This window comes from Varanus komodoensis, unplaced genomic scaffold (genome assembly GCF_004798865.1).
Source record: "Varanus komodoensis strain SLA01 unplaced genomic scaffold, ASM479886v1 scaffold67, whole genome shotgun sequence".
NCBI classification, from domain to species: domain Eukaryota; kingdom Metazoa; phylum Chordata; class Lepidosauria; order Squamata; family Varanidae; genus Varanus; species Varanus komodoensis.
The window spans coordinates 3,298,970-3,316,224 of NW_025336308.1; the positions used below are offsets into that span (position 1 = coordinate 3,298,970).

General features: G+C 50.8%; 1 protein-coding gene across 6 annotated transcripts; it reads left to right on the forward strand.

The window, feature by feature from the left end:
- The first annotated feature begins 2,551 nt into the window (after positions 1-2,551).
- Positions 2,552-16,874, forward strand: PATL2 (PAT1 homolog 2). 6 transcript variants are annotated; one of them, XM_044450520.1, is made up of 19 exons: positions 2,552-2,598; positions 4,222-4,324; positions 5,099-5,433; positions 5,864-5,932; positions 6,730-6,795; positions 7,240-7,383; positions 7,606-7,692; positions 8,944-9,074; positions 11,236-11,313; positions 11,887-12,028; positions 12,547-12,664; positions 12,743-12,840; positions 13,210-13,254; positions 13,979-14,127; positions 14,471-14,630; positions 15,072-15,212; positions 15,450-15,547; positions 15,631-15,780; positions 16,467-16,874. In XM_044450520.1, the coding sequence occupies exons 2-19, from the start codon at positions 4,240-4,242 to the stop codon at positions 16,468-16,470; spliced, it is 2,100 nt and encodes a 699-aa protein (XP_044306455.1). In that variant the 5' UTR covers positions 2,552-2,598; positions 4,222-4,239; the 3' UTR covers positions 16,471-16,874. The 6 variants fall into 6 exon arrangements, with proteins under 6 accessions (XP_044306455.1, XP_044306454.1, XP_044306456.1 ...); XM_044450519.1 differs by lacking the exon at positions 2,552-2,598 and adding an exon at positions 3,066-3,140; XM_044450521.1 differs by lacking the exon at positions 2,552-2,598 and having other exon boundaries at positions 3,821-4,324; positions 15,631-15,783; positions 16,470-16,874.
- Positions 16,875-17,255: the final 381 nt, after the last annotated feature.

Genomic DNA, 17,255 nt, shown 5'->3' on the forward strand with positions numbered 1-17,255 from the left:
TGGAAAGGCGGGTGGATTCCTGGAAACGGCCAGGCGCCGAGCGCGGGACGCGCGGCCAGGCGGTGGCGGCCGAAGCCGGGCAGCCGAGCCCGAGCACGCCCGACGTTTGCTGACGGAAACGGGTGTTGTGAAGCTTATGATGGAAATGCAAACATGAAAGGCAATCATAGCCGGAAACGGTACGGGGTGGGTTAATGCATGACAGACCGAAAAATAAACAGTGGGTGCAAAAATAGGAGGTTGGGCATTATGGAGAAAACCCGGCAAAAACAGGATAATGTATTCATTAGTAGCAGCTAAGAGGTCACATACATGTGAGAAAGCCTTTGAAATCATCAAAACTCCTGAAACATACTTGGTGGATTCTGGAAGCTTTTTTTCTTAATCCTAGAAAGGATCGAGCCAAATTGTCCTAATTGTGAACTTTTTCACACTTGTCAACTTTACTGAGTTATTGAATTAGCCCATATTCCATATATTAACATATACAACCTCCGCATTCAAATATGGAGCAATAAAACTTCTAAAACTAACCTTTCAAGTAACCAAGTAACTTAAGTGTAGTTAAAATCCAAGCTCCTCAACATGAAAATGCTTCACCCTGTCCCAGTACAAGGTTGTCTCACCAGTTCTAACAAGAACACACCCAACCTGGCAAAGGCCTACAAAATATAGCTTGGCTTATTGCTCCAGAAGCATCCACTAATTACTGCAATACCTGTGAAAGTGAAGTTTGCTTATTGTTTATTTGTGGGGGGCGGTCACATGCAAAGCAAGCACAGGGCCTGCCCTGCCATCAGGCAGAGTGAAGCAGCTCCCTCAGGCAGCAGAGGCACCTGACGAGAGAGCCACGGGTCTCCTGACCTGCCCAGTGCCCCCTGCGCTCACCTGTTGCCTTCAGGTGCAGCGACGGACACTATCTTTTCATCAGCATACAGGAGCAATTCAGCCAATGGTCCAAGCAGACTTTGATCATGAAAAGGGATGGGAAGCCATCGTGATCTTTGACCGAGGCAACAAAAAAGCCTCAACCAAGCAACATGGCGAGATGGCAGTGCCTGTGTCTACCTGCGTGTCTCCGAGGCGGAGGTGTGGCTGGCTGTACTCTGTGGAACAACCGGAGTGGTGGGGCTGCTCAACGCGGCAGAGCTGGATCACCGTATTTTGACCTAAGAGACGGAGTTAGGAAAATGCGACCCTCCAGATAAGGTGGAGTTTCCAACAATGCAATGCTCCAGCAGGCGAAGTAATTCCCTCCTGCCACTTAGAAAGTTAGCATGTCAGTGAAAAGCCTGGCCTGGAACCTTCACCCTGACACCCGATTTTTCAATGAGGAGGATTCGGACATGTGAGCCTGCGCTGCACCTGCATTCTGAGGTGTTTGCCGTGTTGACGAGAGCCTCACTCAACGTGATTTGCAAAGGAATTCAACCTCATGTACAAACCTGTCAGTAGAAGGAAGCTTTTTACTGGCACAGAGACTGGTGGTGGGAAAAAGCTTCCCCTGTCAAATTTCTGCTTGGCAGGCTGTTGTCTGAAGCATGGGAGCATAACCACAGGAAAAAAGGGCTGAATTCAATTAAAGAGATGTTCCTGCATTCAAGGGATGGGGCAGAAACTCCAGCACACTGTAACTTAAACTTGGGACGTGCAGCCAAGTCGCAGGGTCCCTCTTCCCAGCAGGCACAGGTGGAATGAATATTGCCACCATGGGGTATGTGGAGTCCAGCTGGAGGATGGTGGTGGGCAGTGAGGGTTCCTCAGATGCCAATCAATGGGAAACAAGGGGAGTGGGGACTGGCCTGTGGGCTGCTGAGGGACCCCCATCCCCCCTGATGCTGCTCTCGCTCAGGTATGTCCATAGGACCTCCTAGCATTTCCTGGCTGGACCGCATACTCCGGATGTGAATGCAAACCCTGTGTGTGATGCTTCCCACAGGTGAGGGCCCCTTCTGCACCCAGCGGGATCCTGGCATAGATGACTCAGGCCTTGGGATGGATGGGCAACGGTAATGAAAAGATCCGGGGGAAATTTGCATATGCTAATTATATGAGCTCTGAAGTCAGTGTGAGAGAGAGAAGGAGCAATTAATACACCTGCAGGAGCCCTGAGGATCGCTTCCTTTGGATCCCCAGGACGAGCTGGGGCGGGGGTCCCCTGCCCACAGGTGCTTCACCTCCTGACTCCCCCCCCGGGGGCCCTTCCGCCAGGGGGCTCCCCCACAAGGCGCGTGCCTGCTTTCCTAAGAAGACCGGCTCCCTAACAGAGGCACGTGCGCCCGCGCGCAGAGGGAGAGAGACCTCCGCGCACAGGCAAACCGGGGCGCGCCGTGCGTGCGATGCACCGCTTTGCCTCGTGGGCCCGAGCCCCCGTCCTCTCGGCCCCCAGCGCCTCCCCGACAAAAGCGGCAACCACCGCCGTGTGTTTTTAAGGAAGCCCCGGGAGCGGCTGCCGCCCCGCCCATCCCCCCGCAGGCCCCCTATAAGAGGCGGGGATGGCGGCGCGGCGGCGCGGGCGAGCGAGCGAGCGAGGCGCAAGCGATGGCGGAGGGGGGCGCGGCGGCGGCGGCGGCCGAGGAAGAAGCGGCGGCGGACGTGGTGAGGGGGCTCCGCTCCCTGGGCGGCGGCTGGGTTGGGGGCGCGCCTCGCCGCCCCCCCCCCCTCGCGCTTGTTTGCACGGGACGCGCTATTTCCCCGGGAATAGCGGGCGTGTTCTCGGGTCCCGAGGTTCACGGGGGAAGGGAGGGTCGCGCTCGCACGGGTGGGCGCCTGCAAGCGCAATCCCGGGCGCGCCTTCCTGCGTGCGAAGGGCCATGGGCTGACTCGCCCGCCAGTGAACGGATGGCGCTGCAGACTGCGCACTTAGAGCCACCTGCGGGCGAAGTCGGGCACTTCGGGGACCCCATGACGCTCCCCAAATCCTGCATCTTCTTCTTCCGTTGGGTGGGCCCTTTTATCAGCTGGGGATGGGCGCTGGAAGAGATGTGCATGCAATGAGACGCTCTAATCTACGTGTTTTCGGACGGGGCATCTTCCCACGCTGCACCGCAGCAGGCTGCTCCCTGCCTGCACCGCGCCACAAAACCTCGAGTGTTTCTTCACGGGGTTGTTAAGCTCCTACAGCGACTTTCTACCCAGCAGTGAGTTTCGGTCCCTATTTTGTGCTGTGTAAACCTCTAGCTGGCACTGGGGTATTGCAGAATTGGTGGAAATACCCAAGAGGAAATGGCTCCTTCACAAGTAACAGTGGAAAGTTCTGGCTAGACAGAGAAGCCATGATATGATTTAAAGAGCCTGCAGCCCATAAGGAAGAATGACATACATATAATAAAAGTCTTATCTATGACAACAAACCAAACACTTGTTTGAGCAAAGCAGCGGGGCTAGAAATACAGATGGGACAGACTAGGGTTGGGAGCAGGGTGTGGGCACTGAACTGGCCAATACATGGTTCCAGCTCGGAGCACCGCAAATGGTGGACCGCAGCCGCCCGCCCCCCGGGGCCGCTGAAACAGGCATGGGAGAAGGTGGCATGCAGGCTCGTTATGTCAGAAGTATGGCTGGGTGTGGCGCACAGACGTTCTGCACTGCCATTTATTGAGTGCTCATTGCAATCTATGCATTTCACCCCGTTCTGAAGGCGATGTTGGAACCCCCCAGTTGCACCTCTATATGAAACCGCATTTTTCAATAAGTTGAACACTTTCAACTATAGTTCAAGAACCATCCAGTAGTTATGCAGTGAGAAGCAGGAAATGTTTCAGTTCCTGCAGCACACTAAAGTAGGCGCAGCAGATCAACAGCTTGTGTAGCAAAATTGGGGGTCTGCACATTGCTAACAAGGGAAGGGGACAGGAGAAGATTAAAAAGCGGCGAAGGGCGAGTCCTATGTACGTTTAGAAAAATCCCTACAACTGCCCGCTAGAGTTGCATAGTGTTACACCTTGAGGATCTGGAAGAAGCAAGAAAGTGCAAGCAGGCAGAGAAATGAGAAACTGCACTGTGATTATGTGTCTGAGACACTGACAAGATAAAAGGTGTCAGTGCACTTACTATTTTTCATATGTACATGCTGAGGTACAAAGAACAGTTTTGACTGTTCCTGTTTCAAGGAGTTTATGATCTTAAAAACGCCCCAGAAAAACAGATGGAGGACAAAGGAAGATAAAATCCAAGATGGAGTCAGGATCAAGCTATATACCACCTTGTTTTCCTAACTAGATCTTGGAGGATTACTTTATGATGGATGAAGAACCTTTGGTGGACAAAACGGATGAAGAGGATGAAATTGATCTTTACATTAACTTGACATTAGCTTCATCAGGTACCTGTTCATCATCTCTCCTAGAGCCCCTGAAAGCAACACGGTGGTTGCTTGCAATAGAAATGGGCCCAGAGCAGAAAGGAAAGTCAGTATGGGGGTGGGGGAGCGTCAATCCACTCCCAAATCATCTTCATGAACCAAGTTGGAGGCATTTGTATAAAAACATGCCTGAACAAGAAACCAAAAGCATCTCCTACTTTGCCTGTGGCAGTGCCCCAGAGAGAAGAGCAGAGTTCCCTAAGGAGCTGTGTATGATATTTAACCCAGCTTTTATCCCATTCCTCAACCAAAAGAGGTTCCTCGAGCTAATGGGATGAACAAGACCATCTTTGCCTGTAGGCAATGAAATCTAAAAGTGAAATGACTTCCAAGGAAAGGGGATTAGGAAGAAGGGGGGAAAGTGCTGGAACAAAGCTTCACATCCTGTGACCCTCCCCCCCCCGCCCTCGTGGCCAAATATGGGACAGAGTGAAAGAGCTGGGCTTGTTCCAGACCTGCTTTGCAACTTGAATTCGTTTGTGCTGCTATGTCCCCTGCAGTCTTTCATCTCATCATCCATGGAATCCTGAAGTTCACTAATTTGATTATGAGAACCAGAGGGGATTGGGGAAGTAGCCCAGTGGCTTCATCAGGTTGTGTAGTTTCCACACTGTGGTGTTTAACACACCGAGAGCCTTTGTGTTGAGCTATTGCAGAACAAGGAATGCAGCTGCTCTCAGTCCTGAATTCCTGCTTTAGCCACAGAATGGAAATTTTGTTTTCTTTTCTATAAAGCTTACCTGGGAGAGGAAGGGGCAAAAGCTCTGGTAACGGACCCAGAGAAAGCGCCTGAGGAGTTGATGGGGGCAGCTACTGTGGACGAGAAGAAACCCAAACATGGGGAAGAACAGCCGTCCCAACTGGCAGAGACAGAGCCCATGCTGGAAGAACTTTCCGATAACGAGAGCCTTCGCACGGAGTTACGGCTCACTTACGAGGCCATGGAGGAAGAGGAGGAAGTGGCCACGGCTGAGCAGGAAGAAGGCTGTGCGAACGAGGACGCTGAAGAGCCAAATGAGCTGGGGGACCCAGCGGTCATGAGAGCCGTGCGTGGCCAGCCCACACTGGAGGTAAGGCAGCGCAAGGCCAGCTGTGGCCCGTAGGCCAGCTTGCTCGAGTCCCACACTGGCGCTGTTCTCCCAGCCAGTGCTGGAACGGGGAAGGAGCTGGGCTCCGGAGGAGCGGGCAAAGGAGGCCTCTGGCTCCATCCCACGGCATGGGGTCCCTCACCTGAGACGGAGGGCAAGTGAGAGCTGTTACGTTGTAGAGGGGAGATCTTTCATGGAAGGTGGCAGCAATTTATCCACGCAACCTTGCTAAACATCTAGAAGAGATGCTGGCTGTGCTGCCCCTCCTGATGGAATCAGCGAAAATCCTCACTGCATTAATGGATGTCAAAGGAGCACTTTTCTATTTTTCATGCTTCGGTGACTTTTCTGTTTCCATGCAGCTTTGTCAGTGTCAACTCTTTAACTTCATTTGCTTTGTTTTGTTTCACAGAGAGAGGACTCTGCTGTTCTTGACAGTAGAGTTGCTAACAGTCTTCCCGATTACCCTGCGGACTACCTGGTAAGATGGCTTCGCTGCGTCCAGTGTGGTTATATTAACAAGAGGCACATCCATGTGCAAAGTACATCTAGAGTGCTTACCCAACAATCCTGTCATCTAGTAGCAGTAGAGCCATAACAAGCATGGATGGTTTAGAAGCAACAGTAGCAGCACACGAATATGAGAAATTCATATTGACTTGGGCTGGAAATGAAGATTAGTGTCTCAGACAGAAAAGGTGATGGTCCAGCAAAGATGAAGGATAAACACTATACAACTACTTTAAGATGCTGTGTTATCTCAAGAGTGTGAAGGAAAAATAGAGGAGGCCCGCAAGAATCGGAGGGCGCCTTCTTAGTTATAAAGCTTAAAATAAAGGGGAAGGGGTGCTCGACCCAGAAGGCCACTCCTCTGTGGGATCTGTTGCAGTTGGGGTATGGTGCCACTTAGTGTGACATTTCAAGATTTGATGAGCCGTGCATAATCTTTCAGTAGCTAAAGGATTCTTTATGAAATGTCTATTAAACACAGGAGGCTCAGAGCAAGGGACAGATTAGTCAAGAGCAGTCCTCTCGCGTGACTTTCAGACACGCATGTTTCAGGAGACCTTCCCCGATGCACACCATTCTTGCGTCCTGGCGCCAACTGAAGTTCTTGTTTTATGAAGAAACTGTTCTAGCCCAGTCCATTCTGCTTATGAGACTGGGAGTGGAACATTTCACTCTTCCAGTTAATGGTACTCATTTGTTTTCTTATGTTTCTAATTTTGCTTTTTCTGTCCTTAACTTTATTGTATGAGTGTCTTCAATTCCTTTTAGGCAGCATCAAAATCTGGTAGGTGGAATTCTGCTGTGAGAGGAGTCCCGTCAGTATCTTTGATGGAGGTAGGGTTCACTCTCAGGTATTTTCTGCTGTGGCCACAGAACGATACACCTGGCTTTACTGCAGAACCAGGAAGGGTGAATGTGTCGTAACCTGGAAGGACTTAGAAGTACTTGAAGCTACTCAAGTGCTGCAGTGATTGAGTGATACAAAAATGTAAAGTGTTTGAGGCATTGGGGTTCAGAGGTTGAGGTCTCAATACTTGACTTTTTTTACCTTCTCACATGGAAACTTAAGTTGGGAGAGGCTTTGAAACATCATGTTGAAGAAACATTGCCTCTGTTTTTCTGGTGTCACTTAAATCTGATTGTACACAAGCTTCAGACCATAAACTGTGCAAAGCAAAAATGTATCGAGGAGATGTCTTTGTTTATTAGGAAGTTAAATGCTTTCTATCCTCATATGCCTGGGAACAATTGTATTAATCCTTGACTGCTGTGCCTCAGGCACTGGACAGAGCTTCCATGTCCCGCACAGACCTCAGTTTCCTGGCCTCACCAACACAGACAAGCTATCTAGATTCCTCTCCTCTTGACCATTCGGTTTTTCGAGGGAGAACACTCAAGCCTTCTCAGCGCTTCACACGGCAGGTAAACTCTGTGCTCAACTTCATTGTTTCTCATGCTCTAGATTCTGCTGTCTTTACTCAGTGCTACTCAGGGTTAGTTCCTTATGAGTTGCCCACCATTACCCACGCTTGCGTAACGAATCATTACTCCACCACACAATGGGCACAGCAATGCTTCGGAGGGGTGGGTGTCTAGGCTTCCGTCACCCCTACTGCTACCTAATTATCTTCCCCTGCCCCACAGCAGTCTCCCATGATGGCTGGCTCAGTAAGATCGCCTTACCCATTCACTCCACCCCGCAGGACACGCCGTGCGTTTGGCCTTAATCAGGTAATGCCCTGTTGAACGTGTAGTTTGCCCTTTAGCGGGTTCCACGTGTTGTCTTTCTGCTTAGATTTCCTTCTAAAATGAGGGTTTTATGTGATGCACTAGTATTGCTGTTAGCATGTCCATCCACTAAAACACACAACTTCTTTGCCAGATTTCTTGGTACACGGCCTGGCATCAAGGGCTTTCCAAACCTCACACAGTTGTTGCGGCCACTCAGGATAGCCATAACCAGTGGCTAGCTGAGCATCCGGGAAGGACTCAAATTTTCTAGGAGACTGGAGCCTCCCCCTTCTTCTCATATAAGGCCCGGCATTGACAAAGGACATCTCTTCTTGCAGAGCTATCAGTGAAGAGTTGGCAAGTTTTCTGGCTGGGAAAGGAAGGGTAACGAGGAAGATAAAGCGGTCTTTGCCCAATTGAGTGCTTTTCTAATACATTTGATGCTGCCTGGGAATGCTGGGAGTTGTGGTTGAACAAGAACACGTTAGGAAAGGCTGGAGTGACACCTGCAGACGGGAACATCTCCATAATAACAGGTTTAATGCTTCAAATGTGTGATGTGACCTAGAACGTCAGGATCTACCACTTCTTCTCCGGTGTGATGGGACTGGGGAAATTGGACATACAGTTGCAGCCAGATTGCTCAGAATACAGCTTTAGTTCTAAAACCAGGTTTACACTGATGAAACCTTAGAAATGCAGGCTTTTGTTTGGTTTTGTTTCGTTTTGCTTTGTTAGAGTCATAACAGGTAACGCAATTCTTTGTTCCTCAACTAGAGAGAGAAAACTGATAATGGGAGAGTTAGGGCGCCCCCTGGTGGTTCTATGGGTTAAGGCTGCCACTTGACACTTCCATTAGGCATTTCTGGTCTCTTTCAAAGAATCCCTGGAATGCACGCTCAGTGCTCATCCTGGCCCACTAGAAATGAGCCACCACATTCACTCGAGATAATGGCAGACTGCTTCTGAGATGGAGTGGGCACGAGCCTCTCTTCTACAACTAAGAGAGAAGGTCCTTCATCAGTCCGAATAGGGAGCAAAAAGTCATTGGCTTCTTCCAGGTTCTTAATGGGGGAGAAAGACTGCCTCCTGCTATGAGCCGCTGTGGATTCCAGCGGAGAGCTTTAAAGAGAAACCCGACTGGAAAATATTCTCTGGTGTTCAGCCTGATTCCTCCAGTTGATCTGATTAAGAACTTAATTGGTGGGGATGCTGGATAAACTAACCCTCTTCTTTTCTTTCCCTGTCCAGACTTCAGGCTATGCTTCCCCGCCTCCATTCAGGTCCTTGTTCTCAAACGTCAATAGCCCAGCTTGGTCTTTGACTCACACTCTTGACTCTCCACCCTTCAGTCCATCAACCTGCAGCCAGCAGAAATTCAGGTACAGAAAGGGAAAGGGGGGACCACCTTGCGTGGGAGGGTGACCAAAGGTTCTGGGAGTAGAAAGTGTATACGGCAATCCATCTTCAATTGATCTGGCTGCAGCTGAGCCATGAGATTAGAACTGTGGTGGGCCTGTTCTTTTGTTGTCTTTCTTCTTTCGACAAAATATTTTGAAAGCAAAACAACTATAATACACAGAACAAGCTGAAATAGACAACATTGCCAAGGGAGTTCGATACAAATCCAGGCTGTACAATCAGCCCCAAAAATCTACCCATCAACACTCCATAAAAATGTGACACGAAAGAAACCTTTTGTCTGTACAGCAGCAAGCCTTCCGAACACTTCAGACCCTCCGCAGCTTTCCCCCAACACCCCAGATCCACGTCTCATGCCGCACATGCCTCTAGCAGCCCTCCAAGCGACGTGCTCCACCGGCCCGCTTCTCCACTCCTCAGTCGCCGGGGCTGTGGTGCTCTGCATCCCGAACCAGCTGCAGGTCCAACTCTGACCCATTCCCTGAAAGGCTCTGAGGCGCTCCTCGGCAGCGCCACACGCTAGTCACTGAGGCAAGCGTCTCAACTAGCCACTGGGAAAGGACTCCCGGCTCTGTTGGAGCGCAGAGCAGTGCTTTCTACGCAGCTCTCCAGTTTCCCCCCCGCGGCGTCGGCACCCACCGGCATCGACCGCGAGGGAGAGCCCCCCGCTTGTGTGCGCCTCACTGCTCGACACGCGTTGCGGTTGTGCCCATGGTCCCTGCATGTGCAGCAGGTTTTCCACTTACCTGCTCTGGATGTAGCCGTAATTTCGGCTCACGGTGCTGTTCTTCGTGCTGCGTTGGACATTTGTTCTTTTCTTCAACGCTACTTGATGTCACCAAGAGACTTTTCTTGGTAGCTGAAAAAGAATTATTATGACATGTAATATGGTCTGTTTCTCCTAAGCAAAACCCCCTCAAGATACCCGCTTAACCCATCTCCTACCTTCAGCCCTGTGTTAAACACTCAGGGCTTAAACTACATAATGCATTTGTCTCTTTCCTCTCTGGTCAGAGGAATGATGCACTTTCAGTGGAAAAAAAAAAAAGAAAAATACAGGACAAATATCTGGGCTGCAAAATAGTAAAGAAATGCAGCCACTCTGAACACTATTGTATCGAGGGACTGCTTAGCTGTGGCATTCCTCTCCTCCTGGAGGCTGGGCCTCACGATACATAAACGTGTGTAACGCACCTCTTTAGTTTTTATACACAAACAAGCACGTGAGGCTCTCAGCCAGGTGGAGACCACCAGGTGTGGATACAGGAGCCCCGAGGCTTCGCCAGCCACCTCTGCTCACCCCCTCTCCCTTCCATCGGGAGCGAAAGTGAGGGGTGAACGGCTCCATCGCCGCCAATGAAGTTTGCCCATTCCCAATACATAAAGTGTAAGATGCACCTGACCATAAGACGCACCTAGTTTTTAGAGGAGGGATCCATGGAAAGCTTCCTGATAATCACAGGCACTTTCCCCATCACTTCCCCATGGGCTTCATTAAAAGACGGGTTGCCATTTGAAAACACACACCGACCTGTGATTAACAGCTCTCACCTGCGCTGGAGGAGGAGGGTGGAGCAGGGTGCGCCGAGCATGTGCCGGCCAGGTGTGGTGCAGCCGGGCCGGCAGCGTGCCGGCAGTGGTCTTCTGGGTGGTGCGATGGCGGCGGCAGGTCTTCCCGGGCGGTGGGGGTGAGCAGTCCGTCTCTCCGTGCGGCCGGCGGGTTAAAGCCCGCAGCTCCTCCTCCTCCGCACTGCTCCCCCTGAGTGGCACAGCTCTCACCTGCGCCGGGGGGGAGCAGAGCAGGGCACGCTGAGCATGTGCCGGCCAGGTGGTGCCACGTGGTGCAGGCAGGCCGGCAGCGTCCCGGGCGTCAGGCGCACACACATTCACTCTATAAGACGCACAGACATTTCCCCTTACTTTTGAGGGGGAAAAAGTGCAAGGGGAAAAAAGTGCGTCTTACAGAGCGAAAAATACGGTAAGTAGCTGGCGAGGAGAACACGTGGCTGGAAAGGGGAGGTCCCTGCTTCCCTCGCCCATGTGCGGCGCTGCTGCTCTTGTGAGTGTGAACCAGAAGGAACTGGGCACCGGTGCTGCCGCTCACCCTTGGCTTCCTCGCAGCTTTCCCAGTGCCATGACGCAGCTGCACCCTCTGCACCAGCGGATCCTGACCCAAAGGCAACGAGGGCAAGAGGGGAGGTGAGGCACAGGGACAAATGGAAAGTGGGGGGGGGGGGGGGGCAACTGGAGAGCCACGAGGCTGGAGTACACGGCTAGGTGGCTCGGCATCTTTATACCACTATATGGTAGATCAAACCATATAGTTATTCTTATTCTGAGAAATTCACAATAAAATGTAGTGTGGTGTAGTGGTTAAGAGCATGGGACTGGGACTCAGGCGACCTGGGTTCTAGTCCCCGCTCAGCATGGAGCCAACTGGGTGACTCTGGGCCAGTCACAGACTTTCAGCCCAGCCTACCTCACAGGGTTGTTGTTGTGGGGATAAGATGGAGGAAGAGATGTAAGCTGCCTTGAGCCCTTTGTAGGAAAACGGCAGGATATAAATTGAAAAATAAAATAAAAAATAATAAATGATGCTCAAGAGGTGGACTCTCCCTGAGATGAGGACCAGCAGGTGTGGGGGAAAGAATCCTTGAAGCGGCTCAGTGTGCTCTCGCTACGTGCACGGAAGCGAGTACCCCCCGCAGCCTGCAGCCATTCTGGGGTTGGCTGAGGAAAGTGCTTAAACGATATCCGTGCTTCTATCAAAAGAGTTTGTGGGGCAGAGCCCCAGCCTTCGGAGACGGACCCCTATGCTGCGCTCATGGCATCGGTGGAAAGAGACTGGGTGGTGAAGGTGCAGATGCTGCAGCTGCAGAGCGAAAACCCCCATCGAGACGACTATTACTACCAGGTGAGTGCAGCAAACAGTGAGTTTCCTCTGAAGTCCACAGCCCGAAAAGAAGATCAAGTCGGGGGGGGGGGGACTTGGTGTGGCAGTTTTAAGGTGATGGGTTGGGTCAGTTCTGCCCCTTGCAACTGCAGGCTAGTTTCTGGGGTAATCGGTGGCATTGGCATGCCTTCCCACGATGTATCTTCCCTTTAGATCTACTATCCCAAACCTGGTGTTCTCCAGACATTTGGGACTACAACCCCCAGCATCCCTGATCATTAACCTGGCCAGTTGGAGCTGATAAAGGGCTAGAGCTCAAAAGCAATGGGGGACACCAGTTTGGGTTCTGTCACTTTGCTCAAAAACTAGTAATGGTGGCCAAGAGGCACAGGCCGAGCACTGTCTGTGCAGGACGGCTCTTTGGGAACCCTGTCTACTACTCGTTGGAAAAGAGCCGGGAGCGGCAGGCTCGGGGCAGTGCTAGAAGTGCTGTATGCCTGCCCTGCCTTCAGCAACAAACTGTTCTATCCTACCTGTAGGAGTATTATCATAAGCTGGAGCAGAAGCAAGCAGAGAAGGGGCTCCTTGGAGGGTCCAAACCTGAAGTCCCCAAGCTAGTCACGCCGTATATCCAAAAAGTAGAGACCTATGAATCTGGTAAGTCTCCTGTAGCAAGGGAGGTCTCCGTAGGGACCGAGATGCTAGATGCTCCTGACAGCTGACTGCTTCTTCCAGTGGTGCGGATTCCAGGCTCCCTGGGCCAGGTGGCCGTGTCCACTTGCTACAGTCCTCGCAGGGCTATTGATGCTGTTCATCACGTCTCGGTGGAGCAGGTATGTGCTGGTCGTGTTCCCCAAGATTACGCAAGGAAGAAAGAATACGGACCAAGCTTCATATCTTCTTGCGGGGAGGGGGGAGTTGCCAGAGGTGCGCATTATAGAGATGGAGAGAGATGGCAGATTGTGGATACATGGTGTGGGTGGACACTGTATCCCACCAAGTTTTTGTTATTCATCTCACCCCTAACAGACCTGTGGAATTCTAACTTCCACTTGACATTAATCTTCTCAGTACTTAAAACTCGTACTGCAGAGGGCAAAGCCCCCTGAGATCTGGGAAAACATCCAGGCAGTTTGAGCTGATGGCCGCTCTGCTGGTTATGAAGTGGCAAACTGTCCCACCCACCCCTTTTTTCTTTGAAGGCCGTACGGAACCAGCGACTGCAGGTGCTCGGTCAGATTGAGAAGGTAAGCTGTTGGTTGTCGCTTCTGGTGCTTTCTTGGAAGAGCAAGGACAGGTTCAATGTTTGTTCTCCCCCCTTATGAATCCCCCAATTTAGTGATATGTTTATGAGCATAATTTTCTTTTGTAAAAAAAAAAAAATCTTACACTCCATTCTACATCCTTCTTCCAAGAGGAGCTCAGAAGAACTCACACGATTAATGAATAACCAACTACAAAATCCTATTAGGGCAATAAAGCAATTGAAATATAAGTGTAATCTAAAATACCAGAAACAAAAGGCAGGAGCCAAATACATTTGCAAATCAAACTGGCTTGAAAATTTAAAAGGTTAAATTAAAAGGATAATGGGGCTAACTGCTTGTCTCCTTGAAGAAGCTGGTCTGATGAGGCAGGGTAGGGGCCACCGCTGAGATGGCCATCGCATGTCCCCACGCTCCTCGCCTCACTTGTGGGGCTCAGGAAGAGGCAGTGAGCAGGGCTCTGGCACGTGCGCCTCTATGGCACCGCTGGCTCCAGACAAGACTAGCGGCTGCTGGTGGAACTGGAGGTGTGGAAGTTCTTGGAGCTGGAGACCCGCTCCGTCCGCGGCCTCCGCACTGCGGGAGAAGAATGGGGGAAAGCACAAAAGGCGCGCCTGGGCGGGTGAACTGAGCGGGCCTGGTGGCCAAGACGCTGTTTGGTAAAGCCGCAATCCTTGGCTAGCTGTTGCTTTATGTCCCTGCCAAGATGTTCCTGTGGCTACTGGATATGGAGGACACGCGGCGGAAGCTGGACGTAGCCCCGGAAGAGCAACTCCCCCAGTGCTGCGAAAAGCTCGCCCACGAAGTGGAGTGCATTTATCGGACTCTGCGCATTGAAGAGTGCAGCGGCGAAGAGTGAGTGCGGAGAGTCCTTGCAGCGGGGGCGGGCGGGCAGCCTTGCCTGCTGAATCGCTTCTGTCAGCCAGTTTAGCTACCTCCTTGGGATTCATCAGCAGGCTCCCAACCTTATTCCTCGGGTTCACATCACCTGCCCGTGCAGCAGTCCAAAGATAATTTCTCTCTGAAACCATTCCAGGTAATAGATTCAGCAGGCAGAAGTACGTAGAGCATACCTGTGGGGCTTCCATGCTTGGCATTTAAGTTCGACCCACTCTCCTAAAATGCTGTTGGCCTCTAAGCTAAGCCAATGCTGCCTTGACGTTGAAATGTGTATGGACCAGCTGGTCTTTTCTTCCAGGGACGCAAAGGACGAGTTCTTGCAGATCCTCCTTGTGGGGAAAGGGAAGAGGCTGGTGGCCCGTCTGTTGCCACACCTGTCGCACCAGCAAGCCAAGCAAGTCCTCAACACTGTTGTGCAGCATCTCCCTCTTCTTATTAAAAAGGACGTGCTGGATGAGGTATTTGTTCCTTATATCCAACCTCCGATTGCAAAGGAATAAAAACAAAACCAAGGCCACACACATGCGCATGTGTGTGCACACAAATGATAGTATAATGATTTGGTACAAAAATAATGTAGGACTAGCAAAAAGCCAAAGCAAACAGATACATTTTCAAACAAATTTTGAAAATACACTAATGCCTTTCCCACCCATAGGTGGGGCAGCAAAAGCCCTTAACCTCCGCAAGTTGCCCGCTATTGTCGTAAACATTTAGTGCATACAAATAAAGACTTAAAATGTCTTCTACACACGCACGCACACACACACACAGCATGACTGGATTCTAGGATCCATCAACTTTGTTCTGTTCCATAAATGAGATGCAGTAATCCTGGCTGGAGGGCAAGTGGGCTCGGTTGAACGTCTGTCACCTCACCTTGATCTTTCCCATGGCAGACACTGCCCTTGCTCTACGGTCCCCTCAGCGATGTCATTGAGCAGCTGACCTTCAGCGAATTGATCGGCGTCCTGCAGGAGCTAACCAGGCTGCAACCAGAGTCAGTCAAGCAATCCCTTGCTATGGTCTTTGGGAACAAGGTATGTTGGAGGCAAGTTCAGTTCCCAGGTTTGTTCCTGGCTGAATTTTGCAGCACAGCTAAGACTGCAAATCAGGTCAAAGATGGAAGGAACCTCTGTGATCTGAGCTGTGCCACAGCAGTTTTGGAACAGTTTGGGCTCTTCCACACTGGTATTAAGTGAACTTAGTCTTGGTGCTGCTGCTCCCTTTTTCATGTTTCCTTCCTTCTTTTTCTCTCCTCTCCCCCCATCCCCAAGTTTGCCATCTCACTCCTATACCTCCTGTTGAGCCATGGTGAGAGATGTCTTTCTTCTGGCGAGCCCCTGAAGACTCACAATGGAAACTTTGAAAAATGGTGAGGCGGCGTCTGCAACCACAGCAGTCCAACGGCAGTCGATACTGGGCTGCTTACTGTTGCATCTTCATCTCTTCCTGCAGGGTGGATACAGTACTCCTGGTTGCCAGGGAGCTGTCTCAAGTGTCCAAGGCCTCCATGGTAGAGCCACTGCATCTTCCCAGCAACCTCCTTTTTCTTTTCTGCCGCTATGTGGACAAAGATACAGTGAACCACTTAGATGCCAAGATGGAGTAAGTGCTGGGCATAAGCAAGAGAGCATACGCATCAGTGGGCGGACATGAGCCAGAGAGGCAAACATGCCCGGAAGAACTGAATGTGATAAATGAGCGCCGCAGGTCCGTGCTACAGGGTTGAACAGGACTGAATGGGGCGTCTCCAAGCAGGCACTTATCCCTTTTCAGTTCTCCATTACTGACCTTCCCTCCTGGATCACGTTTTGTGCAAGTTTCATATGCATAACATCCAAATAGATACCCAGTGGTGCAGTAGTTGAGTGTGGGACTGGGACTCAGGCAATTTGGGTTCTGGTCCCCACTTGGCCATGGCGCCAACTGGGTGACTTGGGGCCAGTCACAGACTCTCAGCTCATCCTTTCTCACAGGGTGGTTGTTGTGGGGATAAGGCTGAGAGCCGCAGGAGGAGAATGATGTAAGCCACTTTGAGCTCGAGGGGGAGGGGGAGGGATGTAACTCTAATAAGAGATTGTATATCTTGGTATCTGCTCTTCTTTGAGGAGCTGTAAACTGAAACAGCGTGGCAGGAGGTGTGTGCGCGTAAAAGTATGCATGCGCATATATGCTTTTAGAAATAGTGCTGTTTCTAGAAGTCTTTGTCTACATTGTATTTCCTTTTGGATGGGTTGCTCACTAATGTGAACCTGCTTCTTTTCCATTCCTACCTTGCTTTTATTTTGCAGATGATCCTTTCCGTTTCCACAAATCACTGCGGCACTTGGAACCACTTTGCGCCTGCAGTGTGGCGTCCTGGAGGTGGCGGAAAACTTTTACCGTGAGAGCCGGAAAAGTAGCTCAAACACTGTGGCAGCTTCAGAATGGGATGCTAAATTTAACCACACAAGTTCTGTTCTGTTTGGTTTCTTTGTTTGTTTACTTGGGGCTATTTGGGTTTTTAAGTACTTTAAGTACTTTGTTCTAATTGTAATTATCTAGTGCTGGCACTAGAGCCCACACCGAATGGACTTACTCAGCCTGAATGAGCAGATGTAGGCGAGCCTGTACAGTGGACACTTGAAATAGGTGATGTCAGGAGAACTTTGCTTTGTAAAACTTTGTGTACAGCACTTAAATAAAAGCAACTGAAACCATTCAAATTGTTACAATTCATATATGGCCTTATTTCTTAAAAGCCTTCCAGGCAGAATGCAACATCTCAAAACAAAAACAACCCTGATATTGGAGGGGTGGGTGCACAGTCAGCCAAGAATTATTCCTTGGGAGCAACCTGGCGTATTGGTATGGGTTGTTTTCAAAGACCCTTGAAGGCAACTGAACTGCTGCTAGCCAGTCTTGGGCTGATGCAGACAGAGCGGACAACGGATCGAACGGGCAGGCACTCGCGTCACCCGATCACCATCTTCCACACTACTGCGAGCTGCACCGCCTTCCTATTAAAATGAGAAGCATGACTTTCAAATGTGCACCTGCACGTGTAAATCAGGATGTGCAAATCGCGGCTCTCTTTCGGA